The sequence below is a fragment of the Panonychus citri genome, unplaced genomic scaffold (genome assembly GCF_014898815.1).
Source record: "Panonychus citri isolate SS breed McGregor unplaced genomic scaffold, ASM1489881v1 Contig00100, whole genome shotgun sequence".
In the NCBI taxonomy this organism is placed as follows: Eukaryota; Metazoa; Arthropoda; class Arachnida; order Trombidiformes; family Tetranychidae; genus Panonychus; species Panonychus citri.
This window is the reverse complement of record NW_026515505.1, coordinates 351,858-371,532: the sequence shown is the minus strand read 5'-3', so window position 1 is coordinate 371,532 and position 19,675 is coordinate 351,858. Positions and strand designations below refer to the sequence as shown.

The 19,675-nt window shown below is 30.9% G+C and overlaps 1 protein-coding gene across 1 annotated transcript; it reads left to right on the top strand.

Moving 5' to 3' along the window:
• The first annotated feature begins 155 nt into the window (after positions 1-155).
• LOC128388556 (ufm1-specific protease 2-like) lies at positions 156-2,325 on the top strand. The gene has a single exon (XM_053347968.1). It carries the CDS (start codon positions 379-381, stop codon positions 2,092-2,094), a length of 1,716 nt encoding a protein of 571 aa, XP_053203943.1. The 5' UTR covers positions 156-378; the 3' UTR covers positions 2,095-2,325.
• The last annotated feature ends 17,350 nt before the right edge of the window (positions 2,326-19,675 follow it).

The window sequence follows — 19,675 nt, the reverse complement described above, 5'->3', positions numbered from 1 at the left end:
AGAGAACAACTTTTTCTCTCAGCCAATCACAACTCTTCGAATTGTTACCAAGGGGGTCGGCAACAAGTCACGTGTCTTCGACTATCGAAAGTATCGATTAGTAGATTGAGAAAATCAATCGATAGTCAAACATGGCGAATGAAAAACAACAATAAACAAAAAGAAATCAAATAATAGGAAGTTAATTGTTTAAATTTTTCTCTCTCATCTTAATTGTTACCTTAATCTACCTTAATTATTACGTCTCTTGAAAAGAAAATTTAATTTTTTTTTCTATTCTCTCCCCATTTCAATAACTTTACCTCTTTTATTTATTTTTTGTTCTCTTACCTTTTCTGTTTAAATTAATTTTTCTCTTTCTCTTTTTTCTTTCAAAAAATGAAGGTTAATGTAAAATTTGTTTCTGGTAAAAGTATTGAACTTGATAATGTTGATCCAATTGGTGATACGATACAATCAATTGCTGATAGGATTTCAAATGTTACAGGTTTACCTTTAACCTCTGTTGGTTTATTTACTTCTGATGGTAAAAAAGCTCTTGAGGGAAGTAAAATTTTGTCTGATTATGGTTTGGATGATGATTCATCTACTGGTGATGGTGATGGTATTGTTTTACTTTGTAAACGTAACATTCTGGTTCGTGTATGTGGCTCAATACGGTTAACTATTTCATCATCATCAACACCAGATAAGATGAAAAAATCAATCAATTCTGCTTATAAACAAGTATACGATTCATTTAAAAAGGTTAACTTTAATCTTGATTCATCTGATTACGTTCTGGATGGTACTAATAGTCCCAAGGAGATTTTAAATCATCTGTATAAATACATCAAGGATTCAGAGTATTCTGAGATTGAGGGTGTAAAAATGTCATCAGCAATGAAGGCTAAAATGTTTGATAAATTGTTCACTAAAAGGTTGACAGAATTATCTCCAATTCAATTGACATTTAACCTTGATGATGATTGTAAAAATGATGACGGTAACGGTGATAATGGCGATGGTGGTGATAATTTTGGTGGAAAACAAGGAAAGATCAATAATGATGAGAAACTATTTTTATCCATTGATTATGACTCGGAAAATGAATTACAATTAACCATTAATATTGATTGTATTAATGAATTTCCAGAAGATACCAAACTTCAAGGTTTACCTAAAGCATTAATTACCTCAATTCGACGTCAAATTGAAGAGATGAGAATCTGTGCTGTTAATTGTTTCGATGTAGATAATACAAAGATTCATTTGCCTGGAGCGTATCATTATCGTTTAACAATCAAATGGGATCATTCACCCAAACTATTTACGCTAATTTATCCCATTTCATTGGCCGATGACGAGTTAATTGAGTTACGGCGTAAATACCATGAGAAACTTAACTTACCCCTTGATCGTCCCTGCATACGTAAAGCCAATGCAATCAAATTTAATGGAGATAATTATAGACAACGTTACATTATTAATCCACATCTAGGTGTTCCCTCATCTGGATCAACTGGTGGTAAAGTAACAACGGTCCAGGGTGATTATGGTTATCATCATTATACTCAAGATGGTTACAATGATTCAGGTTGGGGTTGTGCTTATCGATCATTACAAACAATCATCTCTTGGTTTAAATTACAAGGTTATATTGAAATAGACAATATTCCAACTCACAAGCAAATTCAAGAAGCATTGGTTGCATGTGGTGATAAGGATGCTTCATTTATTGGTAAAGAAAAGTGGATTGGTTCACAGGAAGTTTCTTACGTTTTAAGTCAATTGTACAATATCACATCGAAAATAATGTTTGTCAATTCTGGCCGTGAATTGGGTTCTAAAGGAAGTGAATTGAAACATCATTTCGAAACAAATGGTACACCAATTATGATTGGTGGAGGTGTTTTAGCTCATACAATTATTGGTATTGATTTTGATGAGAATTCAGGTCAACTTAATTTTCTCATTCTAGATCCACATTACACTGGACCAGAAGATTTATCGACGATCGTTAAAAAAGGCTGGTGTAACTGGAAGAAACCCGATTTTTGGAATCCAAGTGCTTTCTACAATCTTTGTTTACCTCAAAAGCCCAAAACATTTTAAAAATCATTCGGAGCAATTAATTTATTTTCCATATACACACAAAGAGCTTTGGTTTTTCTTTCTCTTAAAAATGTTATTGTTTTCAAATTGGTATATTAAATTAATGGAAAAAGGATTATAATTGTTGGTGATTAATCATCTGGTTTATGCGTAATCCTTTGTACACTTTGCTGTTGTTACACTTAACGATTTAAAGATTTGTTTCAAGGCAACAATTGATTTGGATTTAAATTTACCGTTAACGTTATGATCAACAGTTTTTTTCTTAAAACAAAAAAACTAACGTTAATCAAAAGTAAAAGAAAAGTTAATGATTGAATGATTGCATAAAAATCAAGGTTTCAAGTCACCAGACTATCAACGAGTCAACAACGTAATCATGATTCAGTTTGCTACACAAAATGATCTCAATCAGTTGACAAATTTGATGATTCATTTAGTAAATGAAAGAAAACAAAAAGTTGATATTCTTTTTCCAAGAATCAACATCTCTCTCCCCCAATCTCTTTCTATTTACTCTTCTTGTCATGACTCTTTCACTCTCTTCCTGATTCTCTGTTGATTGAGGGTAATGAAAGATTATTATTAACCTGATACGTCGCCGTTTGTTGCCAGAAATGTTAATTAACTCTCATCATTTCAATTTCTCTCTTCAACAATTAACCGTTAAGAAGATGACGATTGAAGACAAACGATGTAAAAGCTCAATATTTATCCTTCCATCTAAATGATTTAGATAACATATCCAATTGTTCACCTTTGCTAATAACCTAAGGAGAAATTCAGTCATATGATTATTATTCTGATGATATGGTGGAAATCATGAGTACCAAACAATTAGATTACAAGTTGTTAAAGGAAACGTTGTTTTCATATCAAAAGATCAAAAACCTTCACCAGAAACAAAACATTGAACTCAAAATAGAAACAGAAAAAAGAAAGAAGGAGAAAGAAAAGAAAACCATATTATCCAAGAAGAATAAAGAACAGTTGACGTTATAAATGATTCCAGATAATTCCAACAATTAACTTAATCTTCTTGGTTTGAGGATAAAAATCGTCAATAGTTGTTATTAATGTTCATCTCTTAAAACGATCAACTTATTGCATCATCTAAATGAGAAAGAGAAAACATTCACTTGGAATTGGCACTTTTCATGGTAACTATTTTAATTTAATTCCAATCAAATTAATCTATTGCCAACAGAATTAACAATTAGCTAATGAACTGATCTCATGATACAAAATCTATTTTTAGTTGTGAACTTTTGTTCTAATACTTCAGTCGCCATCTATTGTTATGAATTAGAATTTCTATTGGAAAAATTCTGAACAATTGGAGTATCATTTAAGTTCAATCATTGATGAGGAACATACAATCTGTTTAATTAATTTATTTTAGTTCTAATTAAATACAATGAAAGTGTCACTGTTATTCTTAATTGTTTACTTACAATCGGGTGGTGATATAACAGAATTGAATCTAACATTTTACAAATAACATTTTGAAAAATATACATGCGGTGATTAAGAAAAAGTTTAGGCAAAAATGTTGCAAGGCAGAACACGACTCATTAGAAATTAATGTTTATCATATTCATCTGATTCCAGGACAGAATATTCATCGATATCATCACGAGGTGGATCATCTTCATCTTCAGATTCAACTATATCTCCTTTGGCAGATGAGGCATTTGTTTGGGTGACGATCTCAATTGCATCGGTTTCACCAACTTTTCCTAACGCAGATATTTTCGTTGAAGTTTTAATATGATCATATCGAGTTCTATCATCACCTTGGGAATTATTTCAACAAATTATTTCTACTTGAACTTCGATTTCCTTGGTTATCTTAATCGGGGTATTGATCCCTTTTTCTTTTGTAACTGGCTTTTCTTCAATCGGCTCTGATTCAGTTTGAATTACGTTGTGGAGAAATAATTGTATTACTTGGTTTATCTGATATATCACTTCCTCTAATTGAATCAACTGACCAGCCTTGTTGACAATTTTTTGAAAACAATATTTTGAATGAGACGATTACGGTTAATAGCAGCATTACATTTAAGGCGATTACAAATATCTTTTGTCGGATCCAAGAAGATAGAACCACGATCGATCGATAGGACAATTTTAGATTGGGCTAAATTAGGAAGTTGACTTTAATTCATTTTTTCTTCCTTTTTTTTTCAGCGTTCCGGCGATCGTTTTCTGACATTTCTGACATGACATCGCCAAGAAACAACGAACCATCTAAACCTTTCTATTTGCTGGCAAACCTGTATACTAATTATCACTATGATAGTTGTTCAATGGACAAAGATTACGATAAAACGAAATGGCAATTAACTTTTAACGGTTAAACCTGACGTCAATTATCAAAGGATGGAAGCGATTCCTTGGTTCTTTCACAATCTTTATCTCAATCCAAGTGAGCTCAAAATTCACATCAAAAATCTCAAGAAAATTCAAATGTTCCTCAGGTAAAATCTTTGGACAATTCGATTCTCTTCATTAGCTATGAAAACTATACACAGCCTTTGGTCATCACTTCCCAAAGTTCCTATCATGGACCATCTTCATTTTACAAGCAATCAAACTTCACTTCTAATCTAACACAATCAAATTCGCAACACTCCCAACAAAGTCAAGAAGGTAATTGTTGCCGAAAACATAAAAAACATTTTAAAAAATTGGCCTTTATACCAGAGAAACGGATTGACTGCAATCTTACTCTTGATCTTGGTGATTTTTTATGCACATAAACTCACTTCTTTCCTGATTAGTCTTCATCGTCCTGGCGATCGCTTTCTGACATTTGAATCTATTCTACCTGTGAGAGTTGATAATCTTAACCAACTTGATGATCATAGACTCACCTGATTAAGGTCAATTGATTTTCGTTGTACGATCAACTCCTTTTCATACCAAGTCGATAATTTGACCATTCGCATTGACTAAATTACACGACACGAATTAACTAAATCGCATTGGTATCGGAAAGAAATTGACTATAAGACTGTTTTTATTTACAAATTAACAAATCCTATGAGTTTAACCTTCGTCTAGTGATTAAATATTAATTCTAGTCATTCAAATTGAGCAAATTAATAAGAAATAATTAAATTTTTATCGTCCAAAAGTTACCAAGTAACAGGCGACATCTATGATATAGAAGATTAAACTTTTGTGCAATTGTGGATACAACTTAGAGAAATTTAAAGAATACAAATTATCACTTCATTAACTAACTGATTTTGAACGATTAACATCTATTGGAAGGAAATCTATAAATAAATTACCCTGAATGATTGGCAGATAAGCCGATTTAATGTTTTTCCAATAACTCAATCGATTCTACCGATCAACCACTTAATCAGTTTTAATTAGTTCGCTAGAAAAATAATTATCGCCCCAACGGTCTAGTTAACTGGTGGTGAAATATTGAAAACGGAAATGATTTTGGTCTCAGTTGGAAGCAGATAAAGACAATGAGTGATTCCAGACGATGATGATAAAGAAGATAAGTGTCAAAGCGAAAATGAAGACAAATGTGTGATAAGAAAGAGAAGATGAGGATTTCCGTTATTCTGTGGTTCATAAATCCTGATGTTTGGTGAAAAATCAGAAAAGGAAAATGAAACTTTTCAGAAAGAGAAGAAGAAAATGAGATGATGATGAAGATAATTCTGATTCTGGATGATCGATAAAATTTTCATCCATCTTTAATCCTCACACTTCCCATGAAGTCACCAATGATTAAATTGATTGTGATCGACATTAAATTCCTGTTAGATTTTCAATCTCAACCATTAATCCTATTCTAATGTTGAAGTTTACATTTAGTTAAACCAGGAAAAAAAATTGATCAACATATTAACCAGATTTAAAGACGAGATTAGACTAATCCTGTTTAATCAAATTTCATCAGCATCACAATCAATAATCATTATCACCATTTACCAATTAATCAACTAATCAAGATACCAAATAGTTTCAAAGTTAATCCAATCGCCATCGATTCCTAATCAAGACTAATCTTAATCACCATCAGCATAAGTTGAATCAAATCTTCACTAATCAACTAATTATCCAGTTTTAATCAGGAAAACTGTTAACCAAGTACATTGTAATTGTCATATGCTCTGATTTCTGAACAATTAATGTTTACAAAACATTATCAATATTAATTGTTGTCATTTTGTTCACAATCAGTTGATTGTCGAAACTGTTGTGTCCACTCTGGTCAAATGTAAACAAAAGGATATCCTTGAGATGGACAAAAAATTGAACCATTAAGAGTCAGTTAATTGCATTGATTATCTTTAATGTGATCATCATTAACTTTTCACAATTAATATTAACAATAACAACATTGGGCGTTGATAGTTACCAGCAAATGATTATCAATTGTCAACAATGTTGAACAATTATGACAAGGACAATTAACCATCTCCAACAATCAACGGTCACTCTCACTCTTTTATATGGTCAAGTTGTTTGATTTCAATTCTGAGGAGAAAAAGTTGAATCAGAAAATCAGCTGAAAGAAAAACGAAGAGAAGAAAAAAAAGTTCGTAAATTAAATTCGAATCATAAATTTAGATTGATAATCAATTCTTGAAAGATGACAATTTGTCACCATTTTAAGAAAATGATGAGTTGATGATGAATAGAATTGAGAATGAAAAAAAGATTAATCAACATGCAGAAATTGTGGAAAAACTTTTCAAAGGAATAGTTGAGATTCTCTCTATCATGTAAGAGAAGGTGAAGAAAAAATTGAATTGAATTCATTGTTAGAGGGAAGAAAATTTTGCCTCAATCTGAGTAATACAAATGAACAAAATGAATTATCATGGAAATGAAAGGCAACTCAACTTGAGAGAGGAAAAATTAACATTGATAACCTTTGTGAATATCGAGCTTGCAAAAGGACAGATAAAGATGATGAGGAAGATGAGGAAGATGCTCAGGATGACATAAGCTGACAAAGAAGATGAGATATTATTGCAAATCTTATAAATGCATGAGGATGAAGATGAAGCAAATGCTTTAGTATAATATTCCTTGTCCTTCATCTTTTCTCCATCATCATCATCATCATCATCTTTTATCTTCTCTTACTTTCATTTTCATTCTTTTACTTTGTTAGTTTTATCTTCCTCTTCTTCTTTAGTTTCATCATGATTTCCTACTGTATCATGATATTTCCCCCATGGCTGCCAGAAATAATGAGAAACTCATAAAGATGATGATGATTAAAAATGAAGATGAGGATGGAAAACGAAAACAATGATGAAAAAAAGGTATATAGCTTTGAGCCGAAAGAGAGATGAGTAACCATGATGATGATAAAGATGAGGATGATAATATGATGATCATGGTGGAAATGAAAAAGCAATAATAATAATATATATCTCATCATCATTATCATCAGATGATAAGCAAAATCAACACCAGTGAAAACAAACACAATCAAAGATGATGATGATAATGATGATGATGATAGTTAAGGTTTAGAGATAAAAACCTTTAGTTACTACCATCATTATCATCGGTATCATAATAATCTTCATGATTCCCTGGGTGAAACTGAGAACCAGCATCAGAATATGAAAGAGGAAAAAAAACTGAAAGACTCCAGGGTAAAGATAATATCGCGAATGGAGACAGAATAATATCAAATAAAAGTTCTGTAGAACTTGAGAAATCAAGAAGGGGAAGGATTTTCGAAATTAAATCAAGCCAATTATCATGAACTCTTCGAAAAAGAGAATATAAAACAAAAAAAGATTGGAAATCCTGACATCGAATTGACGAGAATGAAAAAAGTTCATTTGCATCTGAATCATCATGATCGTCTAAATATTCACATTGAGTAATAAAAAAATCGATTCTATTGAAAACAAAGAGAAAGAACAAAAAAAAGTTTATAACAAAGTTTATGATAACTTATAGAATCGTAAAGAGTTCGAACTGTTCAAAATCAAGGAATGATGATAAATAATAATAAATTTCCATGGAAAGTTAAACCTCAATGGAAAATTGGAATCATCATGATGCTTGTTAGTTTTTTCCTTCTTCATCATCATGGAATCAGAATGAAAAAAAAAGAGATTAGTTTTTGCGAATATAGTAAAAAAAAATTCGAAATTCAGTTCAGATGAAGATCATCAACATGATGATGAGATGCGGAAGTAGAATTGAAAATTTAATGATAACTTTATGATACTGTTTGGGTGGTAACCAAGCCTACGAATCATCATAATAATGATCATGAAACATCAGAATCGTAATCATCCCAATTGGAAATTATCATTTTCTCCCAATTTCTGATCTTCAAAGGAAGAAAAAACAATAATTATAATCTAATCACCAGAATTCAATGATAACCATGAACAACAAATATCAACAATAGTAACAAGAGTTATTGTTTCATATCGAAAATTTCACTTTTAAATTGTTACTAGATTCAAAAATTGAATTCTTTGTGTGAACAATTTGCCTTGAGGTCTTTTCCAATATTATTATTGTTATCGAACAAAAGTTTCGAGAAAGAAAAATAAAACTATTACACAATGAAGACTAGAAATTCATACTCAATAAGAAGGAGAAAATTCAGTTTCAAATTGGTTATCAGGAGATTCAAGATGAAGGAGGAAAAAAATTTCGATTCTGATCTAATCTGAACAAGAATCTTCTGAACATACACATGAAGATAATTTCTCATATGTAATAAAAATGATAACAGAAAAGGGTAATAATAATGGTAATGTCTCTCTCAGTGTAACCAGGATGCTGAATGAATATCATTATCATGATTATTTTATTATTATATCTCATGGAGGAAGTGAGGTGAGGCTGGTGAAGCGATTCTGGACTATTGAATAATGGAAATGTTAAAGATTCCGAGTGAGATGATGAAGATGAAAAAGTCGAAAGAAGAGGAAAATCGCTTGAAATAAGACGAAAGGGAAAAAATAAACTTCGATAAGGATCGGATATGGACTGGAAATAATATCATTTCCTTCATTGCCATCGAGTGTAATCAAATTTTTTGCACAACTTATTTTTATTTCATCATCATCATCATTATCTTCATGAAGATAATGGCGGAAAAATAATGTTAAACAACTTATATTAGACTAAGAAATTTATTATATTATTTTATTCCGATTTTTTCTCCTTTTCGAAAATTTTTCATCGTTAAATTGCCTCCAGGTCTTTTTCTTACCTTTCTTATCCTTTTACCTTGTCCTTTTCCTCTATTCCGACATGATCATCATTCTTATCATGATACAATATGAGAAAATGGTTTTAAAGTAATCAAAATTTATGGAAAAAATTTGCACCAGAATTTGGAATGGAAAATGCTTAAAGGTTCAAGTATTATTATTATTTTTCCATGAAAGGATAAGGATGGTGAAAAGTTCTAAGTCGAAAATTTCGTCAGAGATGATGACGAATGTAAAAGAAAATGATTGAGATACAGAGGAAAAAAAAGATAATACAATAAGAATCAGATGATGAATAAAAAATTCTGTTGAAATTTAACTTAGATGATATTTTGTCATGATATTCATGTGAATTCTAAGAAAATATGATTTCACTTTTCTTCTTCTTAGCATCATTTTTTTTTCTTCTTCTCATAGTTGCAACTTAGAAGAAAACAAATAGACACTTTACTGACATCTAATATAAAGGTATCTCTCAAGTAGATATTTATATTACATGGTAACTCTGAGAGTTCTGAATAAAATATAATATGAGAGAAAAGAAATACTTTGAAAGCGAATTCATTGAGCTTAGAATTTTTTGTTTCGATTTTAGTTTCATCAGCATGGGAATTCCGATCATGAAAGGAGAAGGTACAAAAATGCATTGAAAAGATTCTGAACCAGTTTCTCAGTAACTTACAGAGAAATTTTCATCTTGAGGAAAAAAAACCAGGAAGTAGAAAGTAAAGTAAATGTCAACATACTTGAGTTAGAAATGAAATACTTATTATATAAAAAGAGCCAGAGGAAGATGATGAAAATGATGAGGATGATTTTGGAGCATCAGTGTCCATGGATTTTCAAGTGGACATTGAAGTTGGAGGAGAAGGAAAAATACTGAACAAGTTTAGAAACGAAAATTTCATTTTCTTGTGAGAAGAAAAAAAAATAGAAAGACACAATAAGAAGATGAGAAAAGTAATACAAGAAGATGATGTAACCTGAAACGATTTTCATCCTCATCATCTCTTGAAGAAAGAGAGAGAAGAAGAAGAAATTTTTATCCCTGATTAAACATCTCTTCGTCTTGACCAATGGTCATCAGTTATTGTGGTCTTCATATCAATGCACAACTAAAAGGTAAACAAACAAGAAATGATCAATAATCAATGTGAGATATTAGGTTGTGGAAATTGAGTTGAATACAAAATAATTGGAAAACTATTGATTGATTATGTTAATCATGATCGTTTATAACAATTAATAAATTGCAAATTCAAGCAGCAAAAACAAAAGCTAAGGGTTAATGAAAAGCAAATGAAAAACTCAATTGAAATTCAATAAATCAATGTTCTCGTAATTGTTGATCATCATGTTAATTGTTGCTTACAAAGCAATTGAAAATGACATGGGGATAAAAGATGGCAGCAATCAAGTCGCTTGATAATGAAAATATAAACATGTAAAGCTAAAAGTTAATTTAGTTAATTCAACAATTTAAATGCAGAAGGAAAAAAAACAAACTTTTACCATTGGCGTGCAGTTTTTTACGATTTAAGCTGAATACAGAAAAACAGTAATTAAGTTAACTACTTACTGGTTACTGTTTAATAGTTACTAGGAAAAAGTCACCTTTGCCTTTCTACCTCATCCTCATCCTTTTGTTTTCATTTTCAAGATGAAGATGATGGTGATGAGGAAGCAAGGAAAAGGAACCATGGAAAGTTAAGGAAAAACATGACGATGGTGATGATAAGAAGGAGGAAGATGAAGTAAGAGGGTGGAAAAAGGTTGCTCGAGTTTAAGAGGATGGATATTTATTCATTGTGAGTTTATATCATCTCATTGATCGTTTTGCTTTGGCATCTTTATCTTCTTGTCCTTCTCATTGAGAATGGTAATGGTAAACAGAGTATAAGAAGATGATGATAATGATGATGAGATGGAGAGAGGGAGAGATATTATCTATGTGTGTGTGTGTGTTTATAATGGATTGTTTCAAAAAAGTAAAGATTCAAGATGATAAAGAGGATAAGATGATGATGAGAATGATAATGATGACCCTTTTTCCTTCAGCATCTCTGAAAAGGGGACATGGAAAAGGATGATAACTGGTAAGAGATACAAGATGATGAAGATAATTTCAAGCTTATCATCTTTCAACACCTCACTTTTCACATTGTTATCTTATTTAGCTGATTAAGAGAAACTCTTGAGTTTATCATCCTCATCTTTCATCTTCATCCATGAATATGTTTTCTCTTCGGTCCTTTAATTTTCCAACAGATTGAATCCAGGAAATGGAAATCGAGTCCAGTTAAAATGTTCACTAGAACTTTTCTTCTTCCCCTGTCCCTTTCTCTCTTTCTTTTTCTTGTCTCATTTTTTTACTTGTCTTTTTCATCTTCATCATCATCCTTATCCTCCTCCTCTCACCAGTAAATCAAGGACCTGGTGAGACTGTTGTTATTTTTTTCTTATTCTGTTCCTCATCACTTTACCCTCATCAAACCAGAATTGAAATGATCAACCAACGGTAAAATTGATCGGTGAGAAACTAATCAACCAGTTACTTTTGTGATTATCTGAGAGCAATGACAAATCAACAATCAACAATCAAGCTGATCAGTCTTCCTTTTCCTAATCAAAAAAGTTGCAAACCTAATCAATCTGATTGAATTTGTGATCATCTAATTTGAATTAGATTATAAATTAACGAAACAATTGATAAAATCAATCACAGATCAACAACAAACAATCAACCTAATCAGTCGGATAGATTGTAAATCACCAACAATTAAAAAAAACCCAATCCCCATCAACTTAATTCAGTTATTATACCAAAACAAAAGCACAAGAAACAATCAATTTTCAATCTGATCTTTTTCTTACAATCAACTGATTATAATCAGTCAACAATTCTGGCAACAATTCATCTAATTTCCAGTAGCAAATTAATAATAATTTTAGGTTCCAACCAGAAATTATATCTGTTCAATTTGTTATTAATCTTTAATTGAATTGAATAATTTGAATGATGATAAATAATTTTGATGTAAAAGCGGCAAGAGATTTGGTTCTTATTGTTGGTGGGTTTTTGTTGATTACTTTGTTGTTGATTATCGTAAGTAAGAGTAATAAGAAGGAAGTAAATGAAAAAAGGTCCATTATTTTCATCACCATAATGATCATTATCATTAACATCAAACATTATCAAGGATTGAAAATCTATTGAGAGAAACAAGAAAAAAGGAACCGGAAATGATGAGGAGGAGTGAAAGTAAAGTGGAAAAGTAATAGTATGAAGAAAATTGTAAATAATAAATAAACAACATCAATGGTCGTAATAAGCAAATGGGTCAGTAAGGTGGAGGCGGTGGTGGTGATTATGATGATGGTGGTTGTGGAATTGGAGGAGAAAACGGAAGATGATGAAAATGAAGGAAGGAAATAAGGGGTTGCAATAGAAGAAAGGAAGAAAAAAAGAAGCAGAAAGAAAAGAAAGATCATCAAGATGATTGTTTTCTTATTCAAAGAGAGATGATGATGATGATGATGATGAGAATCAAGTCTAATTGGTCTATGGAGGAAAAAAGAGGAAAGTTTCATGAAAAGGAGAAGAAAAGTTCTAATGAGAAACAAGAAATTCTGGTTGAATTTGAGATGGTGAAAAAATTGTTGATCCAATTTATTGAACTTCAAGTGGAACTCATGATAATCTGATCAGGGTGTAAGTTGATTATCATTTAATCCGGTAAGTCTATTGTTCTGGATGTGAAATTACTAGAAGATGAACATGAAAATGAAAAGAAAAATTGATTCCTCTTACTTTCGATGGTCCATCTTTCAGTTCCCCATGATCTTCATGGGGACATAATGAAATCACTATTCGATTATCTTGAGTTGGAGAAATTTCTTCCAAATTATCATGATGATGATACTAATCTTTATCATTAATCTTTATTTTTCTCTTCCTCTAATCATCTTCATTTAATCAATCGCTTCATTTAGATAACTTATTCAATGACACTTGGAGATATTATTATTATCATTTTCACTTTTTTTCTTGGTGCCATCATGAAACTGAATCGATGAATGAATCAAGATGAAAAGAAGTTGATAAAAGTAACTAAATGATGAAGATAAAATGTTAAAGAAATCATGATGATGCATCATTAACAGAGAAAGAGAGAGATTTTTTATCTTCAGTTACTGAATAAATTTCCAGAATTCATATTTAACTCAATCGAGATGAAGATGTTACTTGGAGGTTATTATTATCATGAGAAACTATCATGAAATTTATTTACCTTGATTTCATCAAAAATCAAACTGAAAATTTGATTTTTTTCTTGTCATTCATCAACTGCAATTGAAGTTATCGATTCAGTTTGTTAGCATTCAATTTTCTTATCATCATCATCATAATCGCAAGTATCTCAGTAAATCTTATTGTACTTTACACAGGGTGGGGATAATAGAGAGGAGGTGGTGGGAGCTTCATGGTAACAACAACAATAATAATAAAGTCCATTATGTTTACAAAGTGAGTATAAGTGTATACATGATGAAAAGAAGTAAAAAATTGTTCAGATTTTCAGTGATCATTATGATTGAAATTTCCAAACTAATGATATCCTCGAGAACACCATCAACACCAGTCTTGAGATACGAAAGTTTTTTCATCAACTGAGAGAGAAACTAAAAGGATGTGGTCAGTTTGCAATTTGAAATCCATGAAACGATCATCTTCTTCTTCATCATCATCATGAAAAAGAATCAACTGTCATCACCATTAAGGTGAATTTCATTTTTCCAATTTACTCAACTTCAATTTCTTGCAGGAAAAAAGTTCATACATCTTTGTGATGGAAATAATGATTAGATGATGACGATGATCGTTTTGAGTTGATACTCACTGATTGTCTTTCCCATTCAGATACAAAATTCAGAAAGAATTTGAAATTTATCATCAAGATAATCATTTGAAATCAACAAGATTTCCACATGTACTATTGCCATCATGTAAATGAATATAAATACTTACCTGGTAATGAAATTATCTCATTTCAACTGAAAGACAATGATGCTAATACTTAATACAACAAGTTCAGGGTAAATAAAAACTGAAATGAATACACATCATGTAAGATTGTTGTAAATGAAAATCATCATCATCAGTAACTCACCTTTAAGGCAATTGGTTTATACTACCAAAGGAGTAATACTCAATTATCATCCTCAATTTCCATCATCATCATCATCTTCTCCTTCTTCTTCTTCTTCTGTATGAAACCCTCAAGAAATAAATGTAATTCTAACGGAAACAAAAATGAGAAGAAGAAGAAAAAAGAAAATGAATAACCAGAGAAAATGAGAGTAAAATAAGACAAAGAATTCATACCATGTGAAATGTTCATACATTAGGTGTAATATATTAGCATTGTGGTTGCATAAAGATATTAGATTGAAAGTGTAAGAGGAGAAGGAAAAAAATAGATTATCATTATCTTCATCATCATCATTATTATTGATACAGTTTTTAAGATGATATTACATGTAATAAGATGGAGGATGCAAAGTTTCAAGTATAATATTTATATACAGATTGAAGATGAGCTTTAACATGAGGATTTTTACTTTGGGTTCTTGATTCTTGAGTCTTTCAACTGTTTCCTTTTTTTTCTGGTAATTTATTTACTCTGTCAGATTATTCTGGTTTGGAAAATGTTTACAGGGGAAAGTGTGGAGTTTTTTTCGTTGTGTAAAAAAGCAAAAATAAGATGATAAGGTGAGGGAAGAGGAGTAAGATGAAGATGGGGAGAGAGGTGGAAGTGGTGATGATGATGAAGATGGTTAAAGAAATAAAGGAAAACCAAAAAGTTTAATACAAATAAGATGAAGTTTATTGCTTCAAGACGATGGATATCAATGTGCATTGCTGAGATTACTAGATTGCTGCTAGGGTGGGAAAATGGTTGGTGATGGAGGAAGAAGCTAAATAAGTAACCATGAGATTTGTGGATGAATGAAAAAATATATCAAAGGTGAGGTGGATATTATGTGTTAAGGATTAAACAAGGAGAATGGAAAAAGGATATAATATATTTTATTATATAATGTACAGAGTGGCTACTCTGGTAATGACTACGAGAAAGTTTGTTTGGTCATCGTGAGCAATTATGATCTCCCGGGAGATTCAATGAATGAGAAAAGGGGAGAAAGTGTAAGAGAGAGAGAGAGAGAGATTGGGATGAAAATGAATGAAATACCTTATGGAAAGTGTATACACAATGAGAATTGCAATAAAAGTTGATGTGGAAAGTGAGGAGGAAAAAAGTAAGAATAATGATGATGAGGATGAGGATGAGGATGCTAAAGGATGATGATGATGATAAAGGGAAAAGGTAAATGAATCGATAACCTAACCTGGTCAGTTAGAAGTGAGATGAACAGAGAGTCATATGTTTCCATAGGAAAAGTTAACTAATGATGATGATGAAAATAATAATAATAATAATATACATGAGATGATAAGTCATCGTTATGTAAGGATGAAGATGATAATGATTATGGTTTCGATATTGTCAACGTGTATTAAGTTGATGATGATGTTCAGAATCATGGTCATGGAAAGAGGAAGAGGTAAGAAATGTTATAATCATTATGATAATAATTCACTAGATGGGAATTAATTAGGATATTTTTATATTCTTTTGGTGATAAAATCTCTGTGGATTTGGAAGAAAAGTTCTTAAACTTTTTATGAGACAAAACAAGAGAGAGAGAGAGAGAGAAATTCTAGGTAATAGTTTCATTTAGAAGATCATGAGAGACACGGGAAGAGAAGGAGGAAGATGAGGATAAGTTGGAGGTGGAAGAGGTAACAGCAGCTTTAAACTCTAATAAAAGATGAAATTTGTTACAAGGAAATAAACACCATGAAGAAGGAGAAGAGATGATGGAAGAAAATGGAAAAAAAGGATGAATAAATAAAAAAAGAAACTTGGCTTCCATCTAATGAGAATTCTGATGATGTTAATGATTCAAGAGAGAGAGAGAGAGAGAGCAGGTTAACATTGCTCGAGTTCCAAGTTTAATGAATCGTCGCAAATGGAAATCGATTTTTTCATGGTGGAGAAAATAAAAAACGAAAAGAGAGTGAGAGTGAGAATACAAACATGAAGATGATGATGCAAGAAGATTACCACAGAGTTAAAGATTCATTTCATCTTGTTCATTAAGTTATATTAATAAGACTCATCAAGATAATCTCATGAAGAGCCCTCAGAATTCAGGTTAACATGTGAAAACAATTGTCAGCAATTTAATTTAATCATGAAAATTAATTTTTCTCTCCTTCTATCTAACTGACTGAGATGTTTATCTAAATTGTAAACAATTTAATTTTTAATCACACATCATCCCTGAGTGTTATCTTCTCCCTCTTATCATATCTGTCCATTTGTATGTATACTTGATTTATTCATGATGGAAATGAAGATGACAATTTTTCATCTTCATCTTCAGGGTAATCTTTTTTTCTGGTAACTTGCCAATGATTTTTTATCTTATTATCACTATGATAATTATGGGAACTCAATATAATCGTTAAAAGGATGAAAGATAATGATGATATTGAAACAAGGGAATCAGGATAATGTCTTATAAAATAAGAGAGACAGAGATGATTAAGATGAAGATGAGGATGAAAAGGTATTGGAATATTATAGTAGATAATATACTTTTTTCATGGAAAAGGGAAGGAAACGGAAAAGTGAAACTCTGAGTTTCTTTCATGTAAAAAGTTCAGTGATGATAAATAACGAAAATACAACAATGTGATCTCACTTATCATCTTTTCCTATGATATCAGTTCTGTACGATTACAAGGAGCTAACAAACAAGAGTGTGTCTAGAAAGTGTTACAAATTGTCTCGATTTCATGTCAAAGGAAAAAAATAGAGAATGAAAAATTATGTTTCGAATTTTTTTCTCTCTTCTTTTACATGGTAACATGGAAGAAAACATCAAGAACCATCATCATTCAGAATACGAGGAATCAGATGAAATTCTGGTTAGATCAATGAATGATGAAAAGATGAAGAAAGAAAGAGAGAAGAGAGAGAGAGAGAGAGAGAGAGAGAGAGAAAGAAAAGAAAGAGAAACTGAATGATGAAAACGATGGAGATAAAATCCTTTTGTTAGTAATATTATTATATAAGATGAATGAGGAATCAAGGAAGAAGGAAAAAGTTTCGATCGTTTTTGTCTGTTTATTAGATGAAGATAAGAATCACCATGAAGATGATCAAACGTTAACATGGAACAGTTAAGAATGGACAGAATTTATATCTAAATATCATGAAGAGAGAGAGAGAGTAAGTTTTTCTCTTCTGTTTTTCCTGAGAAATTGATCTGAACATAAGAACTGATTGGAACAGTGATTGATTAGGTTAACCATAAAGAAAGAGTAATAAGAAGATAACGATCATCATCATGATGAGAAAGAAAAAAGAGAAAAGAGTTTACTGAATTTGGAAACTGAATTTTTCTAAACAACAGTTACCCTTAGTTTTCCTATTTATGGAACTCACCAAACAAAAACATTGGACAAAATTGATGACCTTTAAGATGTTACCTCTTTCCTGTTCCTCTTTCCTCCTCCTCCTCTTTCCAGAGCAAAAAAATACATCAAACTGACCAATCGATTTCCCATTGAATGTTAAACTTGTCACTTGACCATTATGTGTATTAAGGTTACACCATAATGGGAAAAATTGAAATAGTGAGTGTGTTGAAATCATGTTGCTTTTTATTACAAACTGAACTTTGTTCAGGAAAAAAACAATTCAACTTGATACATGGACACACCAAATGGTCATCTTGAAAATCTAGTGGACATTTAAAAGGCTAAACAATAACAATAATTGACCAACACAAAAAAATAATTTACTTTTTTTGCCTCTTTCACTTTTTGTGTCCATTGTTGGCTCATCAATGGTCAGTTTGATTAGGATGACGACATAAAGTTAATGATAAACTTAAATGGTCAGTGTTTAGATAAATTGAATGGTCGACTCAATGTGATATCGATATTGTCTTCATTTAAACTGAAAGAAACATTCAATTAATGATAAAGAATTGAAAATCCATATTCAGTATATACTGAAGATCATGTAACCTGAATAGAGTAAGAATTGAACTTTATCATTATCAGAATTGATTTTAATTCGGAAATCAGGGTAACATAAATATATAATCAACGATTGAAACATTTCCCCAATTGATTTCAACCAATAATCGATAAAATTTCATGATGATTATCAAAATAAACTTTCAATGTATCAACTTTTGACCACAATGTTTCCATCATTTATCATTGCGATTCATTGATAGAAATGAACTTTTCCTTTACTTTTTTCATGATAATTCATGAGGATAAACTTTCATGATAAAATCCAAAGGATAGCCTATTAGAAAATGCTCCATGAATACAAAGTTATCTCATTTTATATTAGAAACATGAACATGAGATGAAAAGTTCTGACCCTTAGCAGAGAGAGAGAGAGAGAGAGAGAGAGAGAGAGAGATGATAAATTTTTTTCTTCTCACTTTCATGATGAACATGATCAACACGAAGATGATGAAAAATAGTAATGGTGATGTTATAAAACCCACGAGAATCCAATGAATATTAAAACCTGATAAACAAAATTCATCAGATTAACCAAACAATTAATCAATAAATTAAATTACCAAAGAATCAATTTCTCAACTTGAGATCATTAAGATCAATCATCGATTCCAAGACCAGAATATAATCTCAATCTAATGAATCTAGTGAAAGGATTATCATGGTTCCAATTTTCCTTCTGTATTTATATTGACTAAACTTAATCAATTCTAATCAAGTAAATCTAATAACAAACTGATTACAATTAAATTAAATCGCTGAACGTGCCAACGTGTTCACCTAACGTATTAGTGGCTCAATTCAAAGGGTGTGGTTGATAATGAAACTCAGGTAAACTTATCATCAAATATTAACGCACATGATGAAATTTTTATATTCAATTGGTGAAGATTAAAGGTAAACATGAATTTTCATGATAAACGATTAACTTAATCATATTAACCAACATCTCATATGAAGATGATGATAATTATGATTAAGTTATTTAATTTAATAGGTGTATCATTGAATCAAAGTTAATTAAGATAACAAAAAATAGCATCAAGATGAAGACATTTAAATTGTTGACTGATTAACATTTTCATATTGGGATTAATTTGCAGTTCCAGAGGGCTGGTCACTCATATTAATAGTTAGTACATTAGCCTTTGCAAGTTCACTGGAC